Source organism: Poecilia reticulata, chromosome 15, assembly GCF_904066995.2.
Source record: "Poecilia reticulata chromosome 15, P_reticulata-male-v2, whole genome shotgun sequence".
Lineage (NCBI taxonomy): Eukaryota > Metazoa > Chordata > Actinopteri > Cyprinodontiformes > Poeciliidae > Poecilia > Poecilia reticulata.
The window spans coordinates 17,304,413-17,328,117 of record NC_088844.1 but is presented as its reverse complement, the minus strand read 5'-3'; the positions used below and the strand labels follow the sequence as shown (position 1 = coordinate 17,328,117).

The window sequence follows — 23,705 nt, the reverse complement described above, 5'->3', positions numbered from 1 at the left end:
GTCATTCTAGACTAAAAAAGTAGATTACACCTGAAATTCAGTTTCTGTCTGAAGGGGTACTTTGATGTCTTTTTCAGAAGTGATGGTACGATGAAGCGGTAAATGAATAGACAGATCTGGATCTCATCTTTCGTAATGCAGGCATTACTCTGGTCTGTCTATGTGCTAACTCTTACATATAGTCGCAAGATATTGATGATGGCCAAAAGCAGGAGATCACAGCTAAAAATTTGCCTCCTCCATATGGTGGTCAGTCTCAGTGTCTGGGGTCATAAAGAGTGATGAAGAAGAAAATTAGGATAAAAAGGGGTTGTTGAGCTAGATGAGAAGACAAAGTAGAAGGGATCGCAGGAGAGTTGAGGAGATAAAGGAGAATGAAAAAGGTGTCTTAAAGAGAGACTAGGAGAAAATGGATCGAGGGTCATAAAGGAGGAATGAGTGAAATAAAATGGAGTTGTAAAAAGTTTCAGGACGATGGGTGGGGAGAGAAGATAAGTAGAGAGGAAGTGAGAATGAATAGACAAGTTGCAAGCAGAGAGGGTTCAAGAGCACAAGACAGAATACTGCTTGAGTGTATCAGCTATAAGTAGTCTTACCAAATGATGTGGCTCTTATTCTTAGCCTATCTACATTTGTACTGTAAACAATTTGGGATTTTATAAAAAAAGGTGAAATAACTGTTAAGTTTGTTTTATCCATATTAATGATCCATGTCCTTTACTTCACAAGCGTGTTTATCACAGTTCAAACACATGAAATAGTTTCCAGTGTCCAGCAGTATGTTTTACTAAACTTTCTGTTTTGTTCTCATTCATTAATAAAACTTTTTGTATGAGTCTTCTAGATTGTCCACAGGATGTACAGATTGATATTAGTGTACTTCTTGAAAAGTAGTTGGGGTGTGCTTGTGGATGGTATTGCCAATGTTCCGGGTGGTAACTAAAAATTATGACAATGACTCTAACTATGACGTCTTTAGAATACATTTTAGAAATGTTTTGCGGTTCCTGTTTTAAATGCAACAAGGAGTGTAAGTGAACCTAATCCCAATTAAGTTGCTCATCTGAACTCAAAATTTTATTATTTTCCCAGTACATGAATTCATATAACAAATTTTCTGTTTTATTGAGTTTTCTCTCTTTTTTTTAGTTGTGAAAATATAATTTTTTGGGGGTTATGTTTAATTTACATAGAACGAAAAGTGTAGCTGGATGTGATTTTCTTTACATGACTTTTATATTACTAGTAAGATGACTTTCCCTTCTTGAGGTTTGGACGTTGTCCTGATGGCTATTTTTACAGTGACTAACCCTTTTATGTCTCTTACAGACAGTGTTGAAGATGACTTTGAGTTGTCCACTGTGTGCCATCGCCCGGAGAGCATGGACAAGCTGGAAGAGCAGACAAAGTTCACCAAGAAGGAGTTGCAGGTCCTCTACAGGGGTTTCAAAAATGTAGGTTTCCATTGTTCACTTATATTCTCAGCTACATTTAAATATGTTAGTATTTTCATTTTCCTTTTGTTTTTCACTAGGAGTGTCCGAGTGGAGTGGTGAATGAGGAGAACTTTAAAAACATTTACTCACAGTTCTTTCCTCAGGGTGGTGAGTTTCATTTTTGACAGTGCAATTTAAATTTTGATATTTTTATTAAAATAAATGTTCAACAAAATGGTGTACACCACTGTAAAATAATCTGACATTTATATTTTTCTGTTGTTGCTTTTTTGTGTTATGCCTAAATGTTTCAGGTGATCAAAAATAATATTAAGATCCGGCAAAAATAACCTGAGTAAATATTATGGCTCAACTCAAAGGCCACAAGTACAGATGTACAGTATAAACTAAAGGTTCTAAGTAATTAATTTATTTAAATCAAATATAGTTTAAATAGAAGTTTCAGTGAAATATGTTGTGTAACATTAATGACTATAAACCATGTCTGTAAAAGTTGCGTTGTGCAAGCAAACTGAAATAAGAACCAAAAGGTGGCAGGGTACCATGTAGAGAAGTTAGTTTGTAACTGAGACTCTTTAGGTCACTGGATGTTCCAAATACATTCGCAGTGTTAGAGACTAAAGGTAAAGACTAAAGGTAGCCCAACCTAAAGAAAACAATACCTGCAAAGATTGCAACATTTAAATATGTTTTTTATTAGTGGGAAAAGCTAAAAACCAACATAGCCCCCTAAATCTTAGAATTTGTTGTGCTACCAGTATTGGCAACTCTTGTCATCATGAATTTGAGAAAAATAATAATCAGTTTCTGTATCGAAATTTTGGCCCATTTTTCTTTACAGAATGTTTTTAAATTTGTAACACTGGGTGGCTTTTTGAGCTTGAACAGGCTATTTAAGGTCATGTCACCATTTATCAATTTCTGATTAGGCCACTCTGACATCTTCATTTTCTGGAACTTGTTAGACATGGACTTGCTGGTGTGCTTCTGATCTTGGTTCTGTCCCGTGAACTGATGGCCAAATATGCTGATTCTAGATGTTTTGGCAAAGAGTTAAATAAAGGGTTCCAACAGGAAAGCAGTCCCAGAATATCACATTATCACTACTATGTTTGACTGATTTTCTTTTTCTGAAATGCTGCATTGGTTTTATGCTAGATGTATTAGTGATGTGTACCTTCCTAAAATTTTCAATGCAGATCATTTTAGAGGCAAAATTGGTTTGTGTTGCTGTTTTTCCTTGAAAAATGTAGTAATTATTTGGAAACTGTATTATGTTTCTACTCAGCTCATCTTTGTACATAATGGCATTTACCTGGTGGTCTTTAATGTTCAGACTTTTAAAAATGAAAACAGGAATCTGTAAGGGAAGCACTGAATGGAAGCGTATTTTTCTTTTTATCACAATAAACTACTCTATTTTTAACTCACAATAATCAGTTCTTCCTAACCGTAGTAGATGTTCTGCAGAGAAGCAAAGTGATCTATCATTTCATGATATTTAGTTTTATGAAATGTTAACCACTTGCCTCCAGTTGTATCTGAAATTATTTTTATATCTAGTCTATATTTGGCTCACTGCTAATCAGAGCCGTTCAAAGACTTCACGTTTCCACTGCTCTCGGGTTACTCTTAGTCTCTCCCTTTGCAGATTCGAGTATGTATGCACATTTCCTGTTTGAAGCCTTCGACACCAACAAGAATGGCTCCGTTAGTTTTGAGGTGAGCTCTGTTCTTTGAACGGATCAAAGCAAATCTGGGCTCATCTGAAATTTGATACAGCAGTGACAGTCAAACAAAGATGTGTTATCCACTTCAACACCAGCCCACAGGGCAGAGAAAGTCATAAACAGTTTACCTCATCAACATGTTAGACCTTTAGCAGTTCCTAATTGATTAATTTTCTCTATCAGGACTTTGTTTTTGGCCTGTCCATCATCTTGAGAGGGACGATTAATGACCGGCTAAACTGGGCTTTTAACCTATATGACCTGAACAAGGATGGCTGCATTACCAAAGAGGTAACACACTCACGTTAATTTGCAAACCAACAAGTTTTATTTTAATAGATTTGAATTTCAATATCCTTTCAGAATTTTGAACTTATCCCTTGTGTCAAGCATTTATTGCCTTCCAGCATTTGAGATTTCTTTTGTCTTTCACTTATCCAAAAACTGGTCACAAACAAAAAGGAAACCTAGAAATTTCTCACCCAACTGGGATTTTCCAGCATGACTTGGGGGATCTCAATGTGTTTATTTCCACGCCAGAAACAATGAATGTTGAATCCAGTGATTGGGGGTTTCCCTAGGATCTCCCCTTTAGCGGGTATCAGGTGTCTGAACCACCTTAGCTGACTCATCTTGATGTGGAGGAGAAGTGAATCTAATTTGAGCTTCCCTTAGTGAGTGCAGCCACTCTATAGATGAAGATAATTCAGGACATTTGTATTTGAGATTTTGTTCTTTCAGTCATAATCCGGGTCTCATCACTTATAGATGAAGGTCAAAGCAAAGACAGGTAAATTGAGAGCTTTTGGTTCTGCTGTTCTCCAGCGTGACACAGGGCAGCAGCATCTGCGTTACTGCAGACAAGGCCTCAGTCTGTCTATTGATTTCCTTCCTCATTTTAGCATCTCTCATGAACAAGACACTCAAACTTCTCTTCTTGAGGCAGACCAGGAGGGAGTAGTCCACCTTTTCTTGTTTGAAAGCTATCACTTCGAGGTGAACTGCCCTCCCGCAGAATGAACTTTCCCAGGAAGGCTAAGAAGTGTAACACCCTCAGCAGCTGGAACATTCCCTTCGGTTCTTTTGTCTAAAAATCAGAACCCACACTTTGATTTTTACCTCTTCAACTGTCATAAAAGAATATTGTTTTCTTTGTAGGAAATGCTGGACATCATGAAGTCCATCTATGACATGATGGGAAAATACACGTACCCCACTATGATGGACGATGCTCCAAGAGAACACGTGGAGAGCTTCTTTCAGGTTTGATTTCTCAGTGTTTGCTTTGATGTTATCTTCCAGACTGCATATGGTCACAGACATTCTTTTGAAAATTAATATGTTTTCTTTCAGAAAATGGACCAGAATAGAGATGGGGTGGTCACCATAGATGAATTTATTGATTCATGTAAAAAGGTACAGAGAAAACGTTTGTCTTTAGTTGCCCTCGGTTTTAACCACATGAGCATAAACAAAGTGGTGTTTGTCTCTGTCTCCGTTTAGGATGAGAACATCATGCAGTCCATGCAGCTGTTTGACAATGTCATCTAAGGATCTGGACCAGTGAGGATACTGGCACCAGGGAGGGGAGTGGTGTTGGCGGAAAAGGCATCAGGACTGAAGAGATAGAACGAGTTTGTGAATGTTTGTGTATGTGTATGTGTCTGTGTGTGTGTGGCTGAGTGGGATACAGGCCTGAGCTTGTGTCATCGCTGAGAACTGTGAATCCTTTGGGCGCAGAGAAACCATCACCCTCCTCCTGGACCTCTAGTGGCATTTCTTCCAGCAACGGTGGAGTTTCCATGACTCCCAGGCTAATCATAAAGAACCTTAATTAGTTTTATCCTTGAGCACAGACAAAGAATGCTTGCAGTGGGCTTACGGCAACTAGCACACCCCCAGCTGTTTTATTTGAACTTTTATTTATTACTGTGTCTAGTAGGTCAGCTATCACAGCTTGCAAAGACTGGACTCAGCCGGATCAAGTTTCCTTTAAAACCTTGATCCGAAATAACTTTCTCCCTTTTCCCTATTATGCTCGATATTTGGATTTGTGATTCTGATCTCGCCTCTGTTGCGCGCCGTGCGGGAACACCTCCCTGGAGCCGAGAGGAACCATAGAAATGAGTCTGTGGCCACCTGGTGGACGTGACAGAGAAAGACACTTCCTGATGGAGCGACCAACAAATTGGAGATCCCAGAGAGCCGAGTTGAAAGCTAAACGAAAGTGTTGTTTTCCAAGAGAAACTGACTTCAGTATCGCATGATGATGTCACTAATATCTAATTACATATTTAAAGAGATACTCCAAAGTCTGCTCGTCTGTCTGCTGTTCCTAGTCATTCACAGGTGCCTCACCCTCTGTGTGTGTCCGAGTGTGTGCATGTGTATCAGGAAGACATGCTGTCTGTCTTACAGATGAGTCCCCGCGGTGAGTCGGCACCCATGTTTATTCATGGGTTAGACTAATTCCTGGCCTTCCAAACTATCCAGTTCTAGCAGTAGTTGTCTGATGACTGTTGTAATGTTTTTAGCATTCCCAGTGGAATGACAATTAGCCAGTGCAATGTTGGAATAGCACTATAGTTGATCAGCTTTAGACCAGTCAAACCATGTCAGTATACGACTGTAAACCGCAGTCATACTGGGCTTTCAAATTTCATTAAAGGGTAAAATCAGTGTATCCAAGACCGTATGTGTGAAATTCTTATTACCTGAAATGTCATGTGGTTGTAGCAGGTTCTACCACTTCAAAATCATGTTTATTTTGAATAAAAGGCTATTTAGCTTTTGCAATTACAATATGATGAATATGGATGTATTTTTGTTTTTTTCCCCCATGTCCGCCACATTTCCCTTTTCTTCTTATCCATATTTCTGCCACCAAAGAGGAAATATTAGACATATGTGAGTCTAATGAATATGAGACACTGTAATCAGTGAGGCAAAAAGCACTTAGAGGTAAAGGTATGAAGTTTTGCCTGCTCACTGTCAATGTCATTCAAGGTTGTGAACCTGCATGATAAGCTGTTATGAATATTTCTTTAAAAATGTTTACAGCTACCATATAATTTGCCTCTTTTTATACCAGAACATCACTGAGCTCCAACACCTTGTTACCAGAGGCACTGAAACATTAATTCAGAGAACCTAACATGGACTAGCAATAATGTTCTCCATCACAGTACCTTTCCATTTCCACTCAATCTCTCACTTCCTTCAAAGGAACTGCATTTTTTTTAATTATTATTTTCTTTCAAACATTCCTAACTCTGTGGTATAGTTTACACATGCAGTATTTTTTATTTCACTAGAAAAGTGTTTCAGCTCAGTTCTTAGGTTCCTGACTACAGTAAAACCTGTCTATACCCGCATGTACTGTGTCTAGAACAATGAAAAGTTACATGTTGTAATGATTGTCCGGTTAGCTAGCTGCTGGTTGCATTACATATTCAAAATATGTATATTTTGTACAGAGATAATAAAAATCAGTTACTATGCAACATGGGATGAAATTTGAATTTCAAAGACTCCGCATTCTTGTCTCTTTAGAATTTCATTACTGTGATTCATTCCTATACTCGTGAAACTATAGTAAATAAAGGAAAAATGTTCGAAATGCCGCATTTTCAGCAACAGATTTTATTACTGTACAAAAACTTTCTTAGGCTAATTCTTTTTTTATACAAAATCATCAGGAAATGGATCAGGCTAGCCACACAACACTGCCAGCACTATAACCTAGAAGATGAATGTATTGCTTTTTCAGTTATTTGTTGGGATTTGTTTTTTGTTTTGTTTTTTTGAGATTTAACCACTTATGAAAACAGCAATTTCATTGTATTGTAAGAAATTCAGAGCAAATGCTCATTTTGGTGATTAATGTCTTTTCCGTTCATCTACCCATATAGACCTGTCAGTCTTTTCCACCAGGGAATATTAAGCCATTGATAAAAATCTGGTGGTTGTTCTAAAGAGCTTTCTTTTATAGACTTATGTAGCATTTTAAGTCACTTTTTTTCTCATTATACATGCATATTAGCATAATCATTTGCCCCATTTTATAAAATTGCATTACATTCTTACAGAAAAAAAAAACATTAAAAAAGCAATAATTTTATTGTATATATCCACTGAATTAGAATGCTACGGGTCTCCAAAATTTTAGAAGACCCGTAAATTATAGTTATATTTTCTGATTTTTTTTTATTTTTTAATCTAATGTGAAATTCTAAATTATGGTATTCAAGGGGGGAAAATGACTGGAGAGAAATTTAGTATCACAAGAAAATGAATTTCATAATTACATGTGTTCAAATTAGTTACAGTAGGAATTTGATCCCCCTTCCCAAGAATCAGGTAGGTGAGACAAAGAAATAACAAGAGGATCCTTGTTTTTTTTTAGCTTTCTCTTTTATACAAACTCAACAAGCTTTCTTTACAAACATTGATTACACTTTTCTGAACACATTTTACTCAATCACATTCATTTTGAGAAAAATATGGACAAAACTTTATTATATCTAATTGTGTTATCTGAAGTAATAACATTTCAATTAGCAACCAGTGTAAAAACTGATAAGCCAACCAGGCTGTAAACAATAGTGTGTATTTACATGGTAAAAAAAATAATAAATAAAAAGTTCAAAAATTTATTTTTTGTGTTTTAATTTACTGTTGGGTATGATTAGACAGGAAATGGGCCGAGGACGAGTCGAGGTCTCTGGATGAGGCCCCCCGATTCTGTGGCCCCCATTTAGTTTTAGAGTCTGTTCATGAGCAAGAGCCTCGAAAAGCCTCTAGATAACAGCCTATTGTCAAATGAGGTTCATCTCTTCCTTTTCACTGTTGCTTCCTTTTATTACCAGTTAAGACTTGTCATGTGATTAAACAGGCTTGTCCACAAAGGAGAAGGCTTTACTTTGGCATTTTACGAAGTTCAGCCAGAACCCAAATGGCAAAAGTCAGAAGAGCGACGGATCCAGACTGGTGAGTTGCTGCCAATGGAGTAGGAACATACAGTAGAAGTGTGCTGATACCGAGTGCTACCTAATGAGCAGAAAAATCACGTTTAGTTATAGTGACATATATTGCACCACTGTGTTGTAGAAATTTCTGCCTGTAAGCATACCTGTGTATAAGCCATTGCTGCAAGCAGGCCGATGGCGATCTTAGCCCTTCTGGGTAGCATCATCCTCCTTGAGAACAGATAAAGGCCGGTGATTGCTGTCAGAGAGCCAATCCCCTAAAATATGAAGAACAAGATTGAAAAGACGATTAGCATATAACTGCATTAATTCACTGGCATTCAGATTGAACTGAATTTGAAATGCACCAAAGACGACATACCAAAATTCTGTGGTCAAACTGCACTGTGGTGGGGTTTTCAAAGATGTTCTTAAGCGCCGGAGAGAAGGCCAATATATCATCAGGGATCCATTTATCTGCCATCTTAGGGAATGAGTTATACACTAGGCCAGCATCCAAACCAGCAACAAAGGCACCTTCAAAACACAAACATCATCACAAAACTATTACATATCTAACATGTTTGATGTTCAATCAAACTAGACTTGCAACAAAAACACATTTAACTCCCAATTTGCTTATATTTAAATTGCATTCACTGGAATCTCTTTTGCCAAACAGTACACAGAATAAAGCAACCTAATGAATAGTCAATAACATTTTGAAGCAGATTTATTCTGCGTCTGGTATTAAGGGGGACAAAAAAAAAAATCTTTCCTTGCCACAGTTATCTCCTTTATAAGAGTATTTACTACACCTTCTTAAAATGTATTCACTGAACAGGCTGTTTTTTTAACCTTGGCACTGCTTTTAAGTAACACAAGCGCTTGAAAGTACTTCTATTGTTTTCCTCAGTTGACATTTTTATTTTAAGCATCACCCGAGAGAGCAGTTAGGAAGATCAGTCCACCAGTTCCCTTTGCAAACTTTCTGAGCTGCATGAGACGTTTAGAGTCTGCCATCTACAAAGTAGATGAAATAAGAGGGGAAAAAAAACAATATTATCCAACTAGAAATTGTTTATTTACAGTAAATAGATCAAGACAAAGTTAAGACCAAAACCAGACCAAAACTTTACCTTATGTGCAGGCAGCATCAGAGTAAGCCCGGTCCAGAGACTAGCACAGTAGAGCACTAGGGCAGAACCCAGATGAGCACACAGACGGTACTGGCTGACCCGCGGGACATCGTGGGATTCAGGGTTTTCCTCCAGTCCACTTTTTACCATGTACCAGCCCAGAAGGCCCTGACGAGATTAACACACTTCAATTGCGAGACGATTTGCAAACCTTTGTGGAAAACTTTACTAACTGAATAAAAAAGACAATATTTATCTTGATGTTAAGATAAATAAGTGATGTCTGACCTGGAAGAACACAAATCCACACAGCCCCAGCACTTTTCCTTTCATGGAACGTGTGAAGTATCCTTTTTTCCAGAAGTACGCGGCAGGCAGGATGTATGCTAGTCCAACAAGCCTGCCCCACATGCGATGACCCCACTCCATGTAGAAGATGAACTTAAACTCAGGCAGAGTCATCTCATGGTTAAGGCTGCAAAAATAAAACCTTTATTTAGTTACATAGCTATAAAAAAAAAATTGATTACATATTAAATAAAGAATAAGAGGAAAACAAAAACAGAATACATTTCTACTTTGTTAAAAATATATTTTTTAAAAATTTCAGTCCATCTTTAAACTGTCCTTATAATGTTAAAAAAAAAAGAAAAAGAAATGAGCCGTACATTTTGAACTCTGGAAACTGTTTGTACTTGGAAAACTCGGCCTCCCACTCGGCCTCAGACTGAGGTGGTTTCATCTCTCTCACCAGATGCCAGTCAACCATTGAGAGTCCAGACTCTGTTAGCCTGAAATAATAACAAAAACACAGACACACATCAGCACTTATTGCATTTGAAACAATTACAAAACCAGTGACGATAGTTAAGTTACTTTTACCTTGTGACACCACCCAAGACCACCGCCCCAACCACGAGCCCACTGCAGCCGAGCAGCCAGCGACCCACTATGCGGTTTGTTGTTGCGTTGGGTACAGCTACTGCTGGGGTGGAGGGCGTCCGTGCTTCTACAGTGATGGAGCTCTGGTTTCTCCTCACAAGCCATTGTCGCCGCTGATGCTGGAAATAAAGAAAAGAAAGCAAACATAGGCATAGCTTCTATATTGTGATTTAATTTAATTTGAGTTGTCGTTCAAGTTGTAAAGAAACTACAACACAAAGCAGACAGGTTTCAAAGAATATTTCATGAATGAAAACTTTATTTCCCTCATATAAAAAGACTTTCGTCTTACTACCAGGTTTTGAGAAGTTCACAGTGGTTTTATGGAAGCACTGGTAAAAAAAAAAATCTGTTTGTTTAGTTTAGTTTTTTTTTTTTTTTTTTTTGCCTATTGCAGGTTTTATATTGACGTGTATTTTCAAATGTCTTCTTTCAGAATACCCAGGGCTATTCAGAAAACACATCCAAGCAGGTGTAACATCGCCAATGATATATACTGCTCAAAAAAATAAAGGGAACACTTCAGTGTTCACTTAAATGTTAAAGTGTTCCCTTTATTTTTTTGAGCAGTGTATCATATATATATTTCCCCCTTGACAGTAACAATGCGGCTGAAGGTTAGTGAAGCAATACCATAACGATACGTGATTCCACAGCGTGACTGGTCAATATTAAGATAATGTAAAATGTGTCCAAGCTGCATTTCAGCAAAAACAAAACCCTGACTTCATAAATGCTCATCACTGGTCTGTTGTTATTGCGACCTTTTCCTTTAACTAGTTAGGTTAGCTGCAAATAGCAACTGAACGTAGCTCAACTTACGCTGTTCTGTTGAAAACCCTTCCCAGCATATCTGCAACCACAAAATATCGCAGTCCGTAACTTTGAGAGTAGCATTTTAGTTTCTTTGCGTTCCCCTACAGTACTACAGTTCTGTCCTAAAGGTGAACTGCTGCTGCAACAAGACTGGTTTGGTAATGCTGGTGATGCGCACACCGGTTCAACTTTAACCCGCTGACGTCGACAGACGTCACGTTGAAATAATCAGGAAGTAAGTTAATTTAAATATATATATATATATATATATATATATATATATATATATATATATATATATATATATATATATATATATATATCTTATTGAATAAAATATATATATTTAGTAATTCTGATGGCGCATCTAAAATATGCAATGTTTAGTTTTTTTCCAGCGTATCTGTCATGGGCGGTGTCACACTAGTATAACAACACCGTCCACACCGGCGAGGCAAGGGTGTTTAAAATCGAGTGATCAGCTGTTCCAACATCTGTTTGAAACCAGAAAATCTAATTAATAAATTGCTCTCTCTCTCTCTCTCTCTCTCTCTCTCTCTCTCTCTCTCTCTCTCTCTCTCTCTCTCTCTCTCTCTCTCTATGTCTGGTTAATAAAATTAAACAAATGTGTTAATATTGGCTGCATGTTTCTTAATTATGGTAAAACCGTACCATATTAAAACTGTTTTGTGATGAAGTTTTGTGGATGTACTTTTTAAATTATAATTACAAAGTTTAACTCTCTGTAAAACTATCATTCTTCTATAAGCAGCTCGTCTTAACGTGGACCGTCATATAAAAACAACTTTATCTCACCACACAAATGACTCATCTGGTGCAGATATTCTATTTCTTGTGAACTTGTGTTCTGAGTGGGATGTTCTGTTCTGTTTTTTAGAATCCACAAAAACTATGATAAATGTTTTTTTTTTCATTAATTCTAATGCTAACTCTTCTACCTAAATTTTATATTCATGAATGTAAATTTGCTAATTAAACGGATCTATAGAAAATCAATATCAAACTTTACCAACAAAAATCTTTCAAAGAATTCACATGTGTGAATTTACGCATGAATTCGTTTAATTGGCAGCCCTGGTTATTTGCTCATATTAGTGTTGTATTCTGTATTTTTCATACGTTCATTTGTTGTACTTGTCATTTGTATAATAAAGTTTCTTTAAAAAAATGTTGTCTGGCCCTTACTTCCTGAGCATGCGCAGAACATGATTACAGTACCTCCTACCTCGACGACTATTTATCGAACTGTCCTTACTGCCCAGAGGTATAAAGTATTTATTGCTCAACTTATCTAATATTTATGTCTTTACCTAATGTATTCCTATAAATTTCTGTTTGTCATTTATCAAGATGAATTGTTTTAATTTTTCTCCATTAAAGTGTATAATTTGGTGATTTTAACTGATATGTCGAGCTGAGTTCTCCCGTCGAGATAGGTTTCGCCGTGTTTTTTTTTAAAGCTGGTGAATCACTCGAAACCATGCTCGAAACGCTTCTTTTGCCGTCTTTAGCTACAGTTTCCATTCAGTACAAGTCTTTATTAGGCATCTCCAGATGTCGACAGTTAGCCGGTGAGTGAATTGGCACAAATTTCTGTTTGTGTGAGAGGTATTCAACGGCAGTCTGCTGTCAATAAGAGGTGAACAGGACCCTGCTGTATGGTAAGCCGTTTTAACATAAAGTAGACTTCACAGCACTACGTTCCATGATATGAAATTGGTTCATGACTTGTCGTATAAGTTCATAAGACATCTAATTGTATATTCACTGGACAAAAATACCCATTCGAAATAATTCTAACTAGTATAAGTGACGTCAGATTTACCATGGAGAGAACTTAATGCGTGAATTTATGCATGTGTTCGTTTAATTGGCACCCCCCCCTCCTTCAAGCCAAACATAGACATCAGATTTTATATTTAAACTGTTACCGTTGTATTTTATGTCATTAGAGTTTTCTGTTACTAACTAAATAAGACAGAATCTGTAAAGAGATTGGCTGATTTATTCTTATGTTGTGAACATAGTGTTTTTAGTAAATATGATTTTCTTATCTGTTGAAATAGGCAGTACAGTGAAATAAACTTTAGCAAAAATATCATCCAAGCACCAGGAGTGTCTTTCCAATCCACTGGGATCCTGACCTCTGCAGTGTCTATTCACCTGGAGGAAGTAAGTTTGAGCACTATGAGGTCAAAAAAAATCCTGTGCATTAGGGCAGTGATTTAACTACCTGGGGACTACATCTTAATGGTTGAACTCGACTCACACCTGTAAAATGTACAGATACACTCACACACATTTTATATTTCTACGTATCTAACTGATGATGCCATTACGCTTTATCTGAGTGCATTTTATTACAAAACACAGTCGACATCCTGCATTCACAGTTGAACCCACACATGTATAAAACAAAAATGTGCCGTTTATGTAGAGTAAAGCGACTGTTGAGTGAATCAACATTTTTCACCTATTGCTTTGTTTACTGATACTATTGAAAATAACTAACTATTGTTGCATTTCTTCAAGAGATGGAAAGAAAGTGGGAAGAGATTTTCTTCTATCTTTCCCAACGATCCTTCCCAGAGGAGTTTCGGAAATCTCAGAGGCAAAACCTCAGGAGATATGCCACCAAATTCACATTGAAGGGTTAGTATCTAAAACACTAGTGTGCATATATCTTATTAATGTTCCTCTTTCATTAAAGCCATATTTATTTTGTTTAGAAGGAGAACTTTACTTTGGAAACAGAAAGGTCGTTAAGACCAAGGAGGAGGCAAAGGAACTTTTTAAAGAGTTTCACATTTCGCCAACTGGTTTTCACATGGGAATTGTGAAAACAAGGTCAGCTATGTGCACCAAGTTTTACTGGCATGGCATATCTGTGGATGTGGACAAATGGGTATGCCTTTTACTATAGCAACATGAAGCATTGTTTGTTCATTTTGTAATACCTATTTTTTCTTTATCCAAAAGGTTGCAGAGTGTGATAACTGCCAAAGGGTTGGCAGACCTTTGACTTATGGTCAGAAACGCAAATATGTTAAGGTAAATGTGCTCTCGCAGAAAAGCTAATGTCGAAAATAAAGTTTGAAGGAAAGTTGTTTTTTTTATTTGACATTTGACAACAGGTGTGCCAATTATTTGACAATGGAGATTGTGCAAAATAAACAAAGTATCTTTTTTCCCTGTTTAATTTGCAAGAAAGAAGCTGTAATCACTTTAAAAGACAAATGCATTTGTCTTTAGCAAGAAAACACTTCACTTAAACAATGCCATCTGGAGAGAGCTCTTTACAATGTCCTGATAAATCATTTGAACAAATGCAGTTGCACAATATTGAAACTCTACTGTATTTGTATTATATTTGGGTGCAATGTTTCAATCACCACAGACTCCTAGAATGCAATCTATGGAAGGACATAACACTGCAAGTTTCTGGCATTCATACTCTGCACATGTAATCTATTTAGCCAACCAAATGAGCTTTTATTTCCTTAATGTATGGAACCAGATTATGAAGAAGAGTGAGGACATAGTGTTTTGGGAAAGAAAAAAAATAGAAAATGAGGATTATTGTTGATATCATCATTGCAGTTTTCATTAATAGTAATGAAACATGTTTCTGAAATTGTGCAGCCCCATGTTCATTTCTTATTCTTAATAAACAGGGCTGATTCAAGAAAAAAAATTAAAACACAATTTTACAATTTTTACTGTAGCATGTAATAAATTACTGTTTTTCTTTTTTACTATTTTCTTTTTTAATTAACTTACACCTGGGCAATAAGTTCAACATGTTTCACATCTACCTCCAAATAATGGCTTAGGCAAACAAAACAATTAAACTAAATATTTTTTCTGGTTTGAAGAACTAAAACAAAATCAATGTTAAATTTGTGTTTTTTCTTTCAGGAAAAAATGTAGGCAATTTTGGGTGAATTTCAAAAACATTTTGTTTTGTATTCATTGGTGTGTCCTACTTTGATTGGCAGATTTGTTAATTTTATATAAGTGATTGAAGCTAAAATGCATGTGTATTATTGTTTATGACAAAACATACTCTTAGTATTTTGGTCAAGGTAAACCTGCCTTTACCAATATGGCGGAAGCGCGGACGTGTTGTTTCTACAGGGCAACAAAAGCGATGTTTTCACTCTTTATTTGTATGGTTGTATCAAGCTAACGGCCATGGCTAAATGGAATTACTATTTGACCAAACTATTACTCTCATCCGAAATTATAACTAGTTATTAAACACGTCTTATCTATTATTTTAAGGAGCCGTAATGGCGATTCCGAGTGTTGTAAGTATTATTATATAAGCGTATCTCGCATGGGCGGTCTCACGCCATCTGGCGATGTTGGTAGCAAACTGTAAACATAGGCCCGCCCGCACAAATAGAGCGATTGTTAAATTCAACACACCGGAAACTGGTCATCCATTGTAGTGCCTGGCTCCCACAAAAATACGTCCTGACTCTGAATCGCACTCAAAACATTCATTCGGGTTCCTTCTGTTGATAGGATAAGGAAAAGGTACATGTGGTAGTTATAACTAGTAAAAGTTTACATACTTGTAAACTTGTTTACTAAAAAAAATAAAATTAGAATGCTATGTCTATATCCCTTTTCAGCGTTCCCTTGGCCTGAAATTCATGATGGCACAGAGTATTTTATTGGAGGTGTGCGTGGATTCCGTGGAGTCTGCTGTCAATGCTGAGCGAGGAGGTCAGTGAAGAATAGCGCAGTTTGCTCTGCTTTATATTTTTAAACCCATATTATCTCCCTGTCTTAAAATCTAGCCCTCCTTAAAAGCAAGGTCAAAGGTTGCAAATTGCTGACTCCATTTTAGTGGTGTTTCAAACATGTCTATATTATTTCTGGCAGGTATTGTGCTTTAGTCATGTCAAAAGTCATTGTTAAGTTAATGTGCAGAGTTGCTTTAATTCTCAAAGGTTAAAGAGTTTGAAGTTTTTCCTGACAGTTTTTTCCCCCCTGTTCTTTTAGGTGCTGGTCGACTGGAGTTGTGTTCAAGTCTTATGGAAGGAGGTCTGACTCCCAGTCTTGGTGAGCTGCACATTGTAGATTCATCCTAGAAACTCTGTAGCCTTCATAGCTGCATAATCACAATTCTTTTGCTTCTTATTTGTTTTGCTGCAGGTCTTCTACAGGTAGTAAAGCAGTATATAAAAATTCCAGTCTATGTAATGATACGGCCTCGAGGTGGGGACTTCCTTTATTCTGACCAAGAAGTGGAGGTGATGAAGAAGGACATTGAGCTGATGAAGATGCAGGGAGCAGATGGTGTAGTGGTAGGCGCCCTGACAGAGACTGGAGGGGTGGATGCAGGTCTCTGCATGGAGCTGATAGGTACAGTTGATGTAAATAGTTTGCACACCGCTGCTAAAATAACTAGTTGGTGGACTGTAGAAAAATAAGACCAAGATAAATAACTTCAGAACTTTTTCCACCTTTAATGAGACCTTAAATAAAACAGAAGGAAACTAAAATCTTTTTTGGTCCACATCACCTATAAATAGGAAATCATAATTACCATAGAACACATTGAATATAGTCAGCTTTGAGGGGATCAAAGAAGTAGTGCAACGGTTACATTTCTGGCTATTTTATTTGACTTTGCAGAAGATGTGAGAATAATCCTCCATCTTCGTCCTATGTCTGGCTTATGCTTTTACCAAGAAGTTTGTCCATGCCTGGCTAAATCTCTCAAATGCATGTGGCAAAATGTGCTATGGTCTGCTGGAACATTTTCCAATAAGTTCACTTAGTGAAGTTGAAATCGATTATCTAAATACGCTCAGCATTGGCATAAAATCTTCAGGCTTCTGCAAGAAATCATCTTTCAGCACAACAGCAACAAAAATCACACAATTGATCAACAGAAATGGTCTCACTATAGCAAGCTTATATTTTGAAGTAACCCAACCAAACCTGAATGGACCCTTTTTTTTTTTTTTTTACATCATAATAGATTGACATTTTAGACCTTTAAAACGTAACATTATATCTTTAGAGCAGAGAAAACATCAGTTTCCGTAGGTAAAACTGCTCTCATCTGATTCAGCAGAAAACAAATGCTTATGCATGCATCATGCAGTGAAAATGATGCACTTCTTGTGAAATGATTTTGAAACAGACCCTCAGTAGGGGCCTGAATTTTGCCAGAGTTTTTAACAAATGCTATAATTTCTCCCAACTACAGGATGTATTCTAAGTAAGGAAAAAATGTTTTAACAGTTTGAATATAACCATGTAATTGTCCTATAGGAGTATTTATTATGGCTCGGTGTTCTCAGCAAAGGAGATTGAAATACGTAGAAACCTTTTGAAATTTTACAGCGTGTATGTTTGCAACAGGCATTTACAATGTGTGTTAAAACTGATTGCCAGAAGGGGGAGACAAAATATGAGCATAAACGGCCCAAAAGCTGGTGTCAGAATTGCAGTCTTACTGATATAAATAGATTTGGACCATGACGTTCCTCTTGTGCAGCTTTTAGGTTTTTCATCATCAGTTCGTGGAAAGCACAGAGTCTATCAGCTGATTGAGAGATTTATTCTAGATCAAACCGGTGTTATCTGTTTGTGGAAGCTATGGCTAACATAATACAAATAATATTGTAGAAATTAAGTAATATGATTAAGAGGCAAATCTTAAAGGTTTGCCTCTTAAACAACATGCATTCATTCAACTTTGTTGAAATCATCAAGAATGGCCATTTTCATTAACTTACATGACGAGTCAGCAGTTTTTTTTTAGAATGTAGGTGGAAGGGCTTTTCACTTTGTCAACAATCAAGGAAGGACTTTATATCCGTCTGAATTGCTTTATTGAGGTATAAAATGTCCTCATAAATCTTTACAGGCAAGCTTACTGTAGCACAAATAATGAAAACAAAATCAGGGATAACTCTTTTATTTTTTATTTTAATTTTTAACATTATATGTCCAAATGCTGTACTTTTCCCACTTCTGTGTTGGAGCTTCCATTAAAATGCCAATTATGGATGAGACCAGCTGTCAAAGACCCACCATGATGAAAGTAGGAAGGGAGCAGATCAATAGCCTGTTCTTGATCCAACTGAGAGCCATGATTCTAGTTTATTTTAGGCCCTCACTGTGGAATAAAAAGGAATACTCTTCTCTACAGCCTATTTTATATTTCATGTGTTTCAACATTACACTGTAGGATGGATTTTTAATTTTTTCTGAGTTATTTTCTCTATCACAGAGTTGATGCTTTACAGGCTTCGTCCGTTCTGCATCTTTGTGCGGCACCAGTTTTTAATCTGCCAGCTATGTGATAAACCAATTTTCTCAGCATGCAGGTTATCAAAATGAAAAAAGTCACCAACAGCTCAAATTAAATTTGAAACTTGCCAATTTTCCTGCTGCTAATAAGATGCTCTTTGCCTTCCTGCTCCCCAGCTGCTGCTCGTCCTCTGCCTTTGACCTTCCATCGAGGTAACCGTACTTGCTAAACAACTCCCAGCATTCGCACCTAAAGAAATATCACGGATCCTCAGCAGAATAGAGAGCTCTTTATTAGAATCTTGAGGAATACAGATTTCAGAGTGAGTCTAACTTCTCCGCATGGATGTCGTGTTGATCTTCCTGCAGCTTTTGACATGGCCTTCGACCCAGCAGTTGCTCTGGAGACTCTGATATCGTTAGGATTCGAGCGGGTGCTGACGAGTGGCTGCGACAGCTCTGCTTTGGAGGGGCTGCCCGTTATTAAACGGCTCATCGATCAAGTATGTGTTACACAAGCTCTACAGACCTTGCTGGCAGTTGATCAAATGTTGATCAGTACTTCAGAAATTGTTCTGAATATTCACTTGAAAAGGTTTTTTTTTATTATCTTTGAGTAAGAGCTGTGGAGCCATGGTTAAATAATTAGAATTGGCATTTGTATACAGAGTAGTAGCTTCTTTTGTTGATTTAATTTTGGGTGAAAAGAGCCCACTGCAAAATGAAGGGCTTAAAATAGTTTGGAAATGATCTAAAATTTCTCCCCAACAAGAATCGCGTTCCTTAGATCAGTGCAAGTGTCTTTCCTCCTCGATATTCCCTTAATATCCACAGGCAGCTCTGCTTTATTAGAAGTGCTTCAACTTCCTGATGACCAGTTAATTAGTCCTGATCAACAGAACCTGATTGCTGCAATATCTTTATAATAATTATAAGGTAATTAAATCTGCGTCATAATCTACAGAGAAAAAGGCTTTACAATTTTCATCTGTGAGTAATTATTGGACTTTTTTATTTCCTAATACACTTGAGTCCATAATTATTCATACATTGTCAGATTTAGATTTGTACCAACATGTTTTTTCTGACTCCTAGTAATAACATTTTGGAGTTACCCAGACATAGTCCCACCTTGAATCTGATAGTTAAATATTATGGTGATGATGGTCAGGAGGCCTTTCAACCGTAAAGTTTTGGAGCTTATTATCAAAGATAAAAGGCCAAATGAACGTGCAAAAAGCTGAACAGCAATGATGAAATGGATGTGATTGCTGTTAATTTCAGTAAAGCTGTTTCCATTGGCTATAGAAAAGACTATATATATTTTTTTGAATAAAATATAAACAAAGGTGAAATATGATACTTCTTTAAATCATATTTTTATAGAAATCTGCCACATTTCCTACCTTAAATTCCTAAACCCTTTTTTTTAACAAAAATGTTTTGTGATTAAAAAATTGCCTGTGGCATGAATGATTTTGGGCTTAACTGTATGTCTAGTCAATGTTCAGAAATGGCTGTGTTGTTAGAATCATTCTGACTTTGCGATCTGCTCTTAACAGGCCAAAGGGAGGATAATTGTAATGCCAGGTTAGTACCCCCATTTTTCTCGCTATGCTTTCTGCATATATCATTTATTAATTTCTCATTTTCTTTTTTTATGTATTCAAATGACAGGTGGTGGCATTACAGAGAGGAACCTGCAGAGAATACTGGAGGGCTCTGGAGCTGAGGAGTTTCACTGCTCAGCTCGCTCCAGCAGAGACTCTGCAATGAAATTCAGGTCTGTTTTAAAGCCAGCCCTAAATAATGCTTACTTGGGCATGTTTCTACTACACTTAACTAAATGATTGCCAACAAACTCAAAACGCAAAAGCTTAGTGAAATGCTTCTAAACATTTTACGTGCAGGAACTCCTGCGTAACGATGGGAGCTACGATATCAGCGCCTGAGTACGGCCTGAAGGTGGCAGATGCCAGCAAAGTCCGGAGTCTGAATGCAATCGCCAAAAATACCTTGTGATACCTCAAAAAGATGAACAGTTTTTTTTTCATACATTCATTTTCAAATGGCCTCAGCACTAGTTTTCTTTAATCAGAGCATTCACATTTAAACAATCTGTGTACTTTTGAAGCTCAGGGAAAGCACTGCTGTCTTACATGCTGTTAATGAAGGTTTGTTCCTGAACAGAAAGCTGTGGATCATTCACAGGTGTGTTTGTACTTGTACTTTTGAGGCGCAGAACACAAAAAGAACAGCATTTTGCACAACATTGTGGGAAAACTGGACAAAAATATTTTAAAAAAACAAAGAGTCATAAAACCACAAAAGAACATAAAACAGTTGAACAATTGAAAGAATAAAACAAAGAAACAAATTCACAATGAAAGTACATTCAGTGCAATGTTGGAACTGTTTTGTTTCCTTAGCTGTGTTCTTTTGCTTTCTGTTTTTGATTTTTCATTTAGCTGTTTTGTTCTGATACCATTGTGTTTTGCATATTTCAATTGAACCAATTTTGAGCTAAGATGTGTGGAGAGTTTTAAAACTCTGGGTTTGATTTGTAAAATAATAAACATGATCAGATCTCTGGATCTAAGAAAAAAAAAAGATATTCTTTCAATCTGGTTTATTTATATAGTGCCAATTCACAACATGCCAATTTTACAAAAAAAAGTTAATTCGGTCCAGTCATACATATTTAAATTCAAGTACATACGTTCAAGTTGTTCATGGTTGTCAAAAAACCCAATCAAGCTTTTGAATTTGTTCACAAGGTAGAGGGAGAAGATGATGCTCATGGAACTAAGATGCTGATGTGTTAAAAGAAAATTGTTTGCTTTTTTTTTTTCTTTTCAAGTGTGCCGTGACTTTCACAAAGTTGCAACTCACATTTACACACATTTGTATGCATTCAATAAACAGTTTATATTGTGTAACTTTAGGGATGCACAAAGAGGTCAAGATGGTAATGATGCTGTTGATAAATATTTAAAAAATATAGGTTATTCCCATGTTTAAAGTCCCTATATGTAGCAAAAAGTTGCCTAAAACGTTCATCTCAGATAAATTCTTTTTCTTTGAAAAAAAAAACCCTCTCATATTTAACAAAACTATTAGTCATTTGTGACCTAAAATACCCCAAAACAAAACTATACTTTAACTTGTTAATGATAATATGCCTCTTTTGATTGGTTATGCTGGCTAATATCGAAGTGTGGCATTTAGTACCTGTCCAGTTTCTAAGTTAAGTTTCTTTTTCATGATTGATTAAAACAAGACACATTACACTAAAATGACCTCTAAACACATTCCTACCAGCAGCAGCAGTGTAGTTGTATTTAGAACAGTGAATATAGTATTTTTTATCATGTATTGGTGTCACGTTGCTGTCCTGGGAGCTGCAAGAACATTGAGTCAGCATGACTATGTCCTTGTGAAATTAGTAAATGTTTAATGATTACCTACAACACAGTAGGAGTCATCTCTTTCATGGCCATTGAAGATAGTCAGAACCCCCACCCACACACACACACACATGCGCACACACACGCGCGCACGCATATGATCTAATTCCATTTGAGACTATATTTACAGAGATGGACTTTAAGAACCTTTCCATCACATAGATATAGCTCATTGGTAATACAAAGTATTCATCTATTTTGAATAAGATCAGTCGGGGTTGTTTTTGTGCACTGAGTTGTTTATCAGCTCTGATAACACCAGTGCCAGTCAGACACGGATAATAAGCTAATGGTAGCAGCCTGCATGATAGTGAACTTTTTATTTGCCCATATTTCCGGAAAGAAAAATCACCTAAATCACGAGTACTTGTCTTCGTGAACTTTTGCAGTACAAACAACAACAACAAAAGAGTTGAAATATAGCAAATTACTAAAAAACATTTTTCTTAAGTAGGACAATGTTGTTTTTTTAAGGATCTTTGTATCCACGTTTGTCAGTGCGACTGAGTAAATGCAGCCCAAGTGTAAAGTGCTTTAAGTAGTCAATATGACTTAGGAACGAACTATATAAATTCTATCTATTGGCCATTTTACAGTTTCATTTATCTTTCAGTTACACTTGGTTATTATCAGGCTGTGATCTAATGTCTATAGTTGGAACTTCTTCTTTTTAAAATGAATCAAGTGCAACTAATTTGTCCACTTCTAAACATTTGATGAAGCTTTAAAGCAATCTAATAAAAACATGAGTTGATTCAAATCATATCGAAGTTGAATTTAGGAAAACCGTTTTTTGAATTATTTTCCTCTCTTTACCCATACAGACAAACTCTTAATTGCACATCTGTGTCATTTCTCTTGGGTTGAACTTATGTAGATTTGCACCATAAAATCCATCCCCTATGCATGCAGGCTGCTTGTAGCTGTTGGTGGTAATCTACAGTGATTCCTAGAAGGTAGTGTTACAAGGTGGACGTGAATTGGAATGAGTGCAATTTAGCCACAAAGTAGAAGGCCTCGTTAAGTCACAGCAGAGTCAGCGGATGCTGAGGTACATGGTGTGCAAAGGTCACAGCTTTTTACAGAACTTCCAATTCTATATGGCATTTAGTTTATCTCAGAGAGCTTCATGAAATGGGTCTTATGGTTGAAATCTTGCAATCACCAAGTCCATGGTAAAGGATGCTGCTTACATTACCTTAGAAATAACATCCAAGGCGAAGGATGCTGTTTCCACATTAGAGCAGTGGAAACGTGTTTTCTGGAGAGACAAATCATTTGTCTGTCTGGCATTCCAGCGAATAAACTTTGTTTGGTGTTTTCAAGTGGAACAGTACTTCCCTGATTCCGCTGTGTCAAATGTAAAGTTCGGTGCAGAGATAATTATGCTGTGGAGCTTTCATACAAGAGTTGGGCTCATGAGTTTCAGTGAAATGTTTTACTGCTACAGCATATCAAGAGTTTTTCCTTCAGTTTAGTCACTGAAAAAAGAAAACAGGTGACCTGACTTGAACATTTTTTAATTTGTTACAAGTAATCAAATTCATTTTAAAAAGGTGAAAATATTAAGTTCACTAAGTTTTCTTGTAATACAAACATAAATAAATGAAGTTTGACAAATGTAATTCGATTACATGTAACAAAGTAACTTTTTTTTTTCGTTGGAGCTCCATTTTCTTTTACTAGAGATGGACTCTACTCTAGTAACATGATTGGCAAATCAATAAGTGATTTTTGGCGTGCAGAAAGTCACCGGTCTGTACAGAGTCCTGGCATCAGCCTGACAGAACATCTTTGGGATCAATTAGAAACTTCCAGCCAAGCCTTCTCCTCCCTCATTATGGTCTGACTTTACAAACCCGCTTCTACAAAAATGGTGAAAAATTCT

General features: G+C 36.7%; 3 protein-coding genes across 10 annotated transcripts in view; 2 read left to right on the top strand and 1 right to left on the bottom strand.

Moving 5' to 3' along the window:
- LOC103476925 (A-type potassium channel modulatory protein KCNIP2) overlaps positions 1 to 6,708 on the top strand; it is a 98,342-nt gene extending 91,634 nt beyond the window's left edge. For all 5 annotated transcript variants that reach the window (XM_008429677.3, XM_008429672.3, XM_008429676.3 and 2 more), the window contains 7 exons: positions 1,330 to 1,454; positions 1,535 to 1,604; positions 3,109 to 3,179; positions 3,371 to 3,478; positions 4,346 to 4,450; positions 4,541 to 4,603; positions 4,691 to 6,708. In XM_008429677.3, the coding sequence (XP_008427899.1) occupies positions 1,330 to 1,454; positions 1,535 to 1,604; positions 3,109 to 3,179; positions 3,371 to 3,478; positions 4,346 to 4,450; positions 4,541 to 4,603; positions 4,691 to 4,738 (590 nt within the window). In that variant the 3' untranslated portion in view covers positions 4,739 to 6,708. The remainder of the gene's footprint in view (positions 1 to 1,329; positions 1,455 to 1,534; positions 1,605 to 3,108; positions 3,180 to 3,370; positions 3,479 to 4,345; positions 4,451 to 4,540; positions 4,604 to 4,690) is intronic.
- An 870-nt stretch (positions 6,709 to 7,578) lies between these two features.
- Positions 7,579 to 11,252, bottom strand: cox15 (cytochrome c oxidase assembly factor COX15). Its single transcript, XM_008429671.3, has 9 exons — positions 11,058 to 11,252; positions 10,176 to 10,354; positions 9,962 to 10,084; positions 9,582 to 9,768; positions 9,294 to 9,461; positions 9,096 to 9,177; positions 8,537 to 8,691; positions 8,319 to 8,432; positions 7,579 to 8,236 (listed from the first exon to the last, which is right to left on the bottom strand). Exons 1-9 carry the CDS (start codon positions 11,130 to 11,132, stop codon positions 8,105 to 8,107), a joined length of 1,215 nt encoding a protein of 404 aa, XP_008427893.1. The 5' UTR covers positions 11,133 to 11,252; the 3' UTR covers positions 7,579 to 8,104.
- Positions 11,253 to 12,234: 982 nt separating this feature from the next.
- cutc (cutC copper transporter homolog (E. coli)) lies at positions 12,235 to 20,962 on the top strand. 4 transcript variants are annotated; one of them, XM_008429668.3, is made up of 13 exons: positions 12,235 to 12,336; positions 13,139 to 13,244; positions 13,605 to 13,724; positions 13,802 to 13,977; positions 14,052 to 14,123; positions 15,713 to 15,806; positions 16,086 to 16,145; positions 16,239 to 16,448; positions 18,528 to 18,563; positions 18,720 to 18,853; positions 19,913 to 19,940; positions 20,028 to 20,133; positions 20,261 to 20,962. In XM_008429668.3, exons 3-13 carry the CDS (start codon positions 13,607 to 13,609, stop codon positions 20,370 to 20,372), a joined length of 1,146 nt encoding a protein of 381 aa, XP_008427890.1. In that variant the 5' UTR covers positions 12,235 to 12,336; positions 13,139 to 13,244; positions 13,605 to 13,606; the 3' UTR covers positions 20,373 to 20,962. The 4 variants fall into 4 exon arrangements, with proteins under 4 accessions (XP_008427890.1, XP_081472259.1, XP_008427889.1 ...); XM_081616133.1 differs by having other exon boundaries at positions 12,269 to 12,643; XM_008429667.3 differs by having other exon boundaries at positions 12,269 to 12,733.
- The last annotated feature ends 2,743 nt before the right edge of the window (positions 20,963 to 23,705 follow it).

Coding starts and splice junctions, on each gene's coding strand:
- cutc (XM_008429668.3), top strand. CDS start 13,607: ATGGAAAGAAAGTGGGAAGAGATTTTCTTCTATCTTTCCCAACGATCC. Junction 13,978..14,051: donor CTGTGGATGTGGACAAATGG/GTATGCCTTTTA, acceptor TTTATCCAAAAG/GTTGCAGAGTGTGATAACTG. Junction 19,941..20,027: donor GAGGATAATTGTAATGCCAG/GTTAGTACCCCC, acceptor TTCAAATGACAG/GTGGTGGCATTACAGAGAGG.
- cox15 (XM_008429671.3), bottom strand. CDS start 11,132: ATGCTACTCTCAAAGTTACGGACTGCGATATTTTGTGGTTGCAGATAT. Junction 10,355..11,057: donor AGGGTTTTCAACAGAACAGC/GTAAGTTGAGCT, acceptor CTTTATTTCCAG/CATCAGCGGCGACAATGGCT. Junction 9,462..9,581: donor GTGGATTTGTGTTCTTCCAG/GTCAGACATCAC, acceptor TAATCTCGTCAG/GGCCTTCTGGGCTGGTACAT.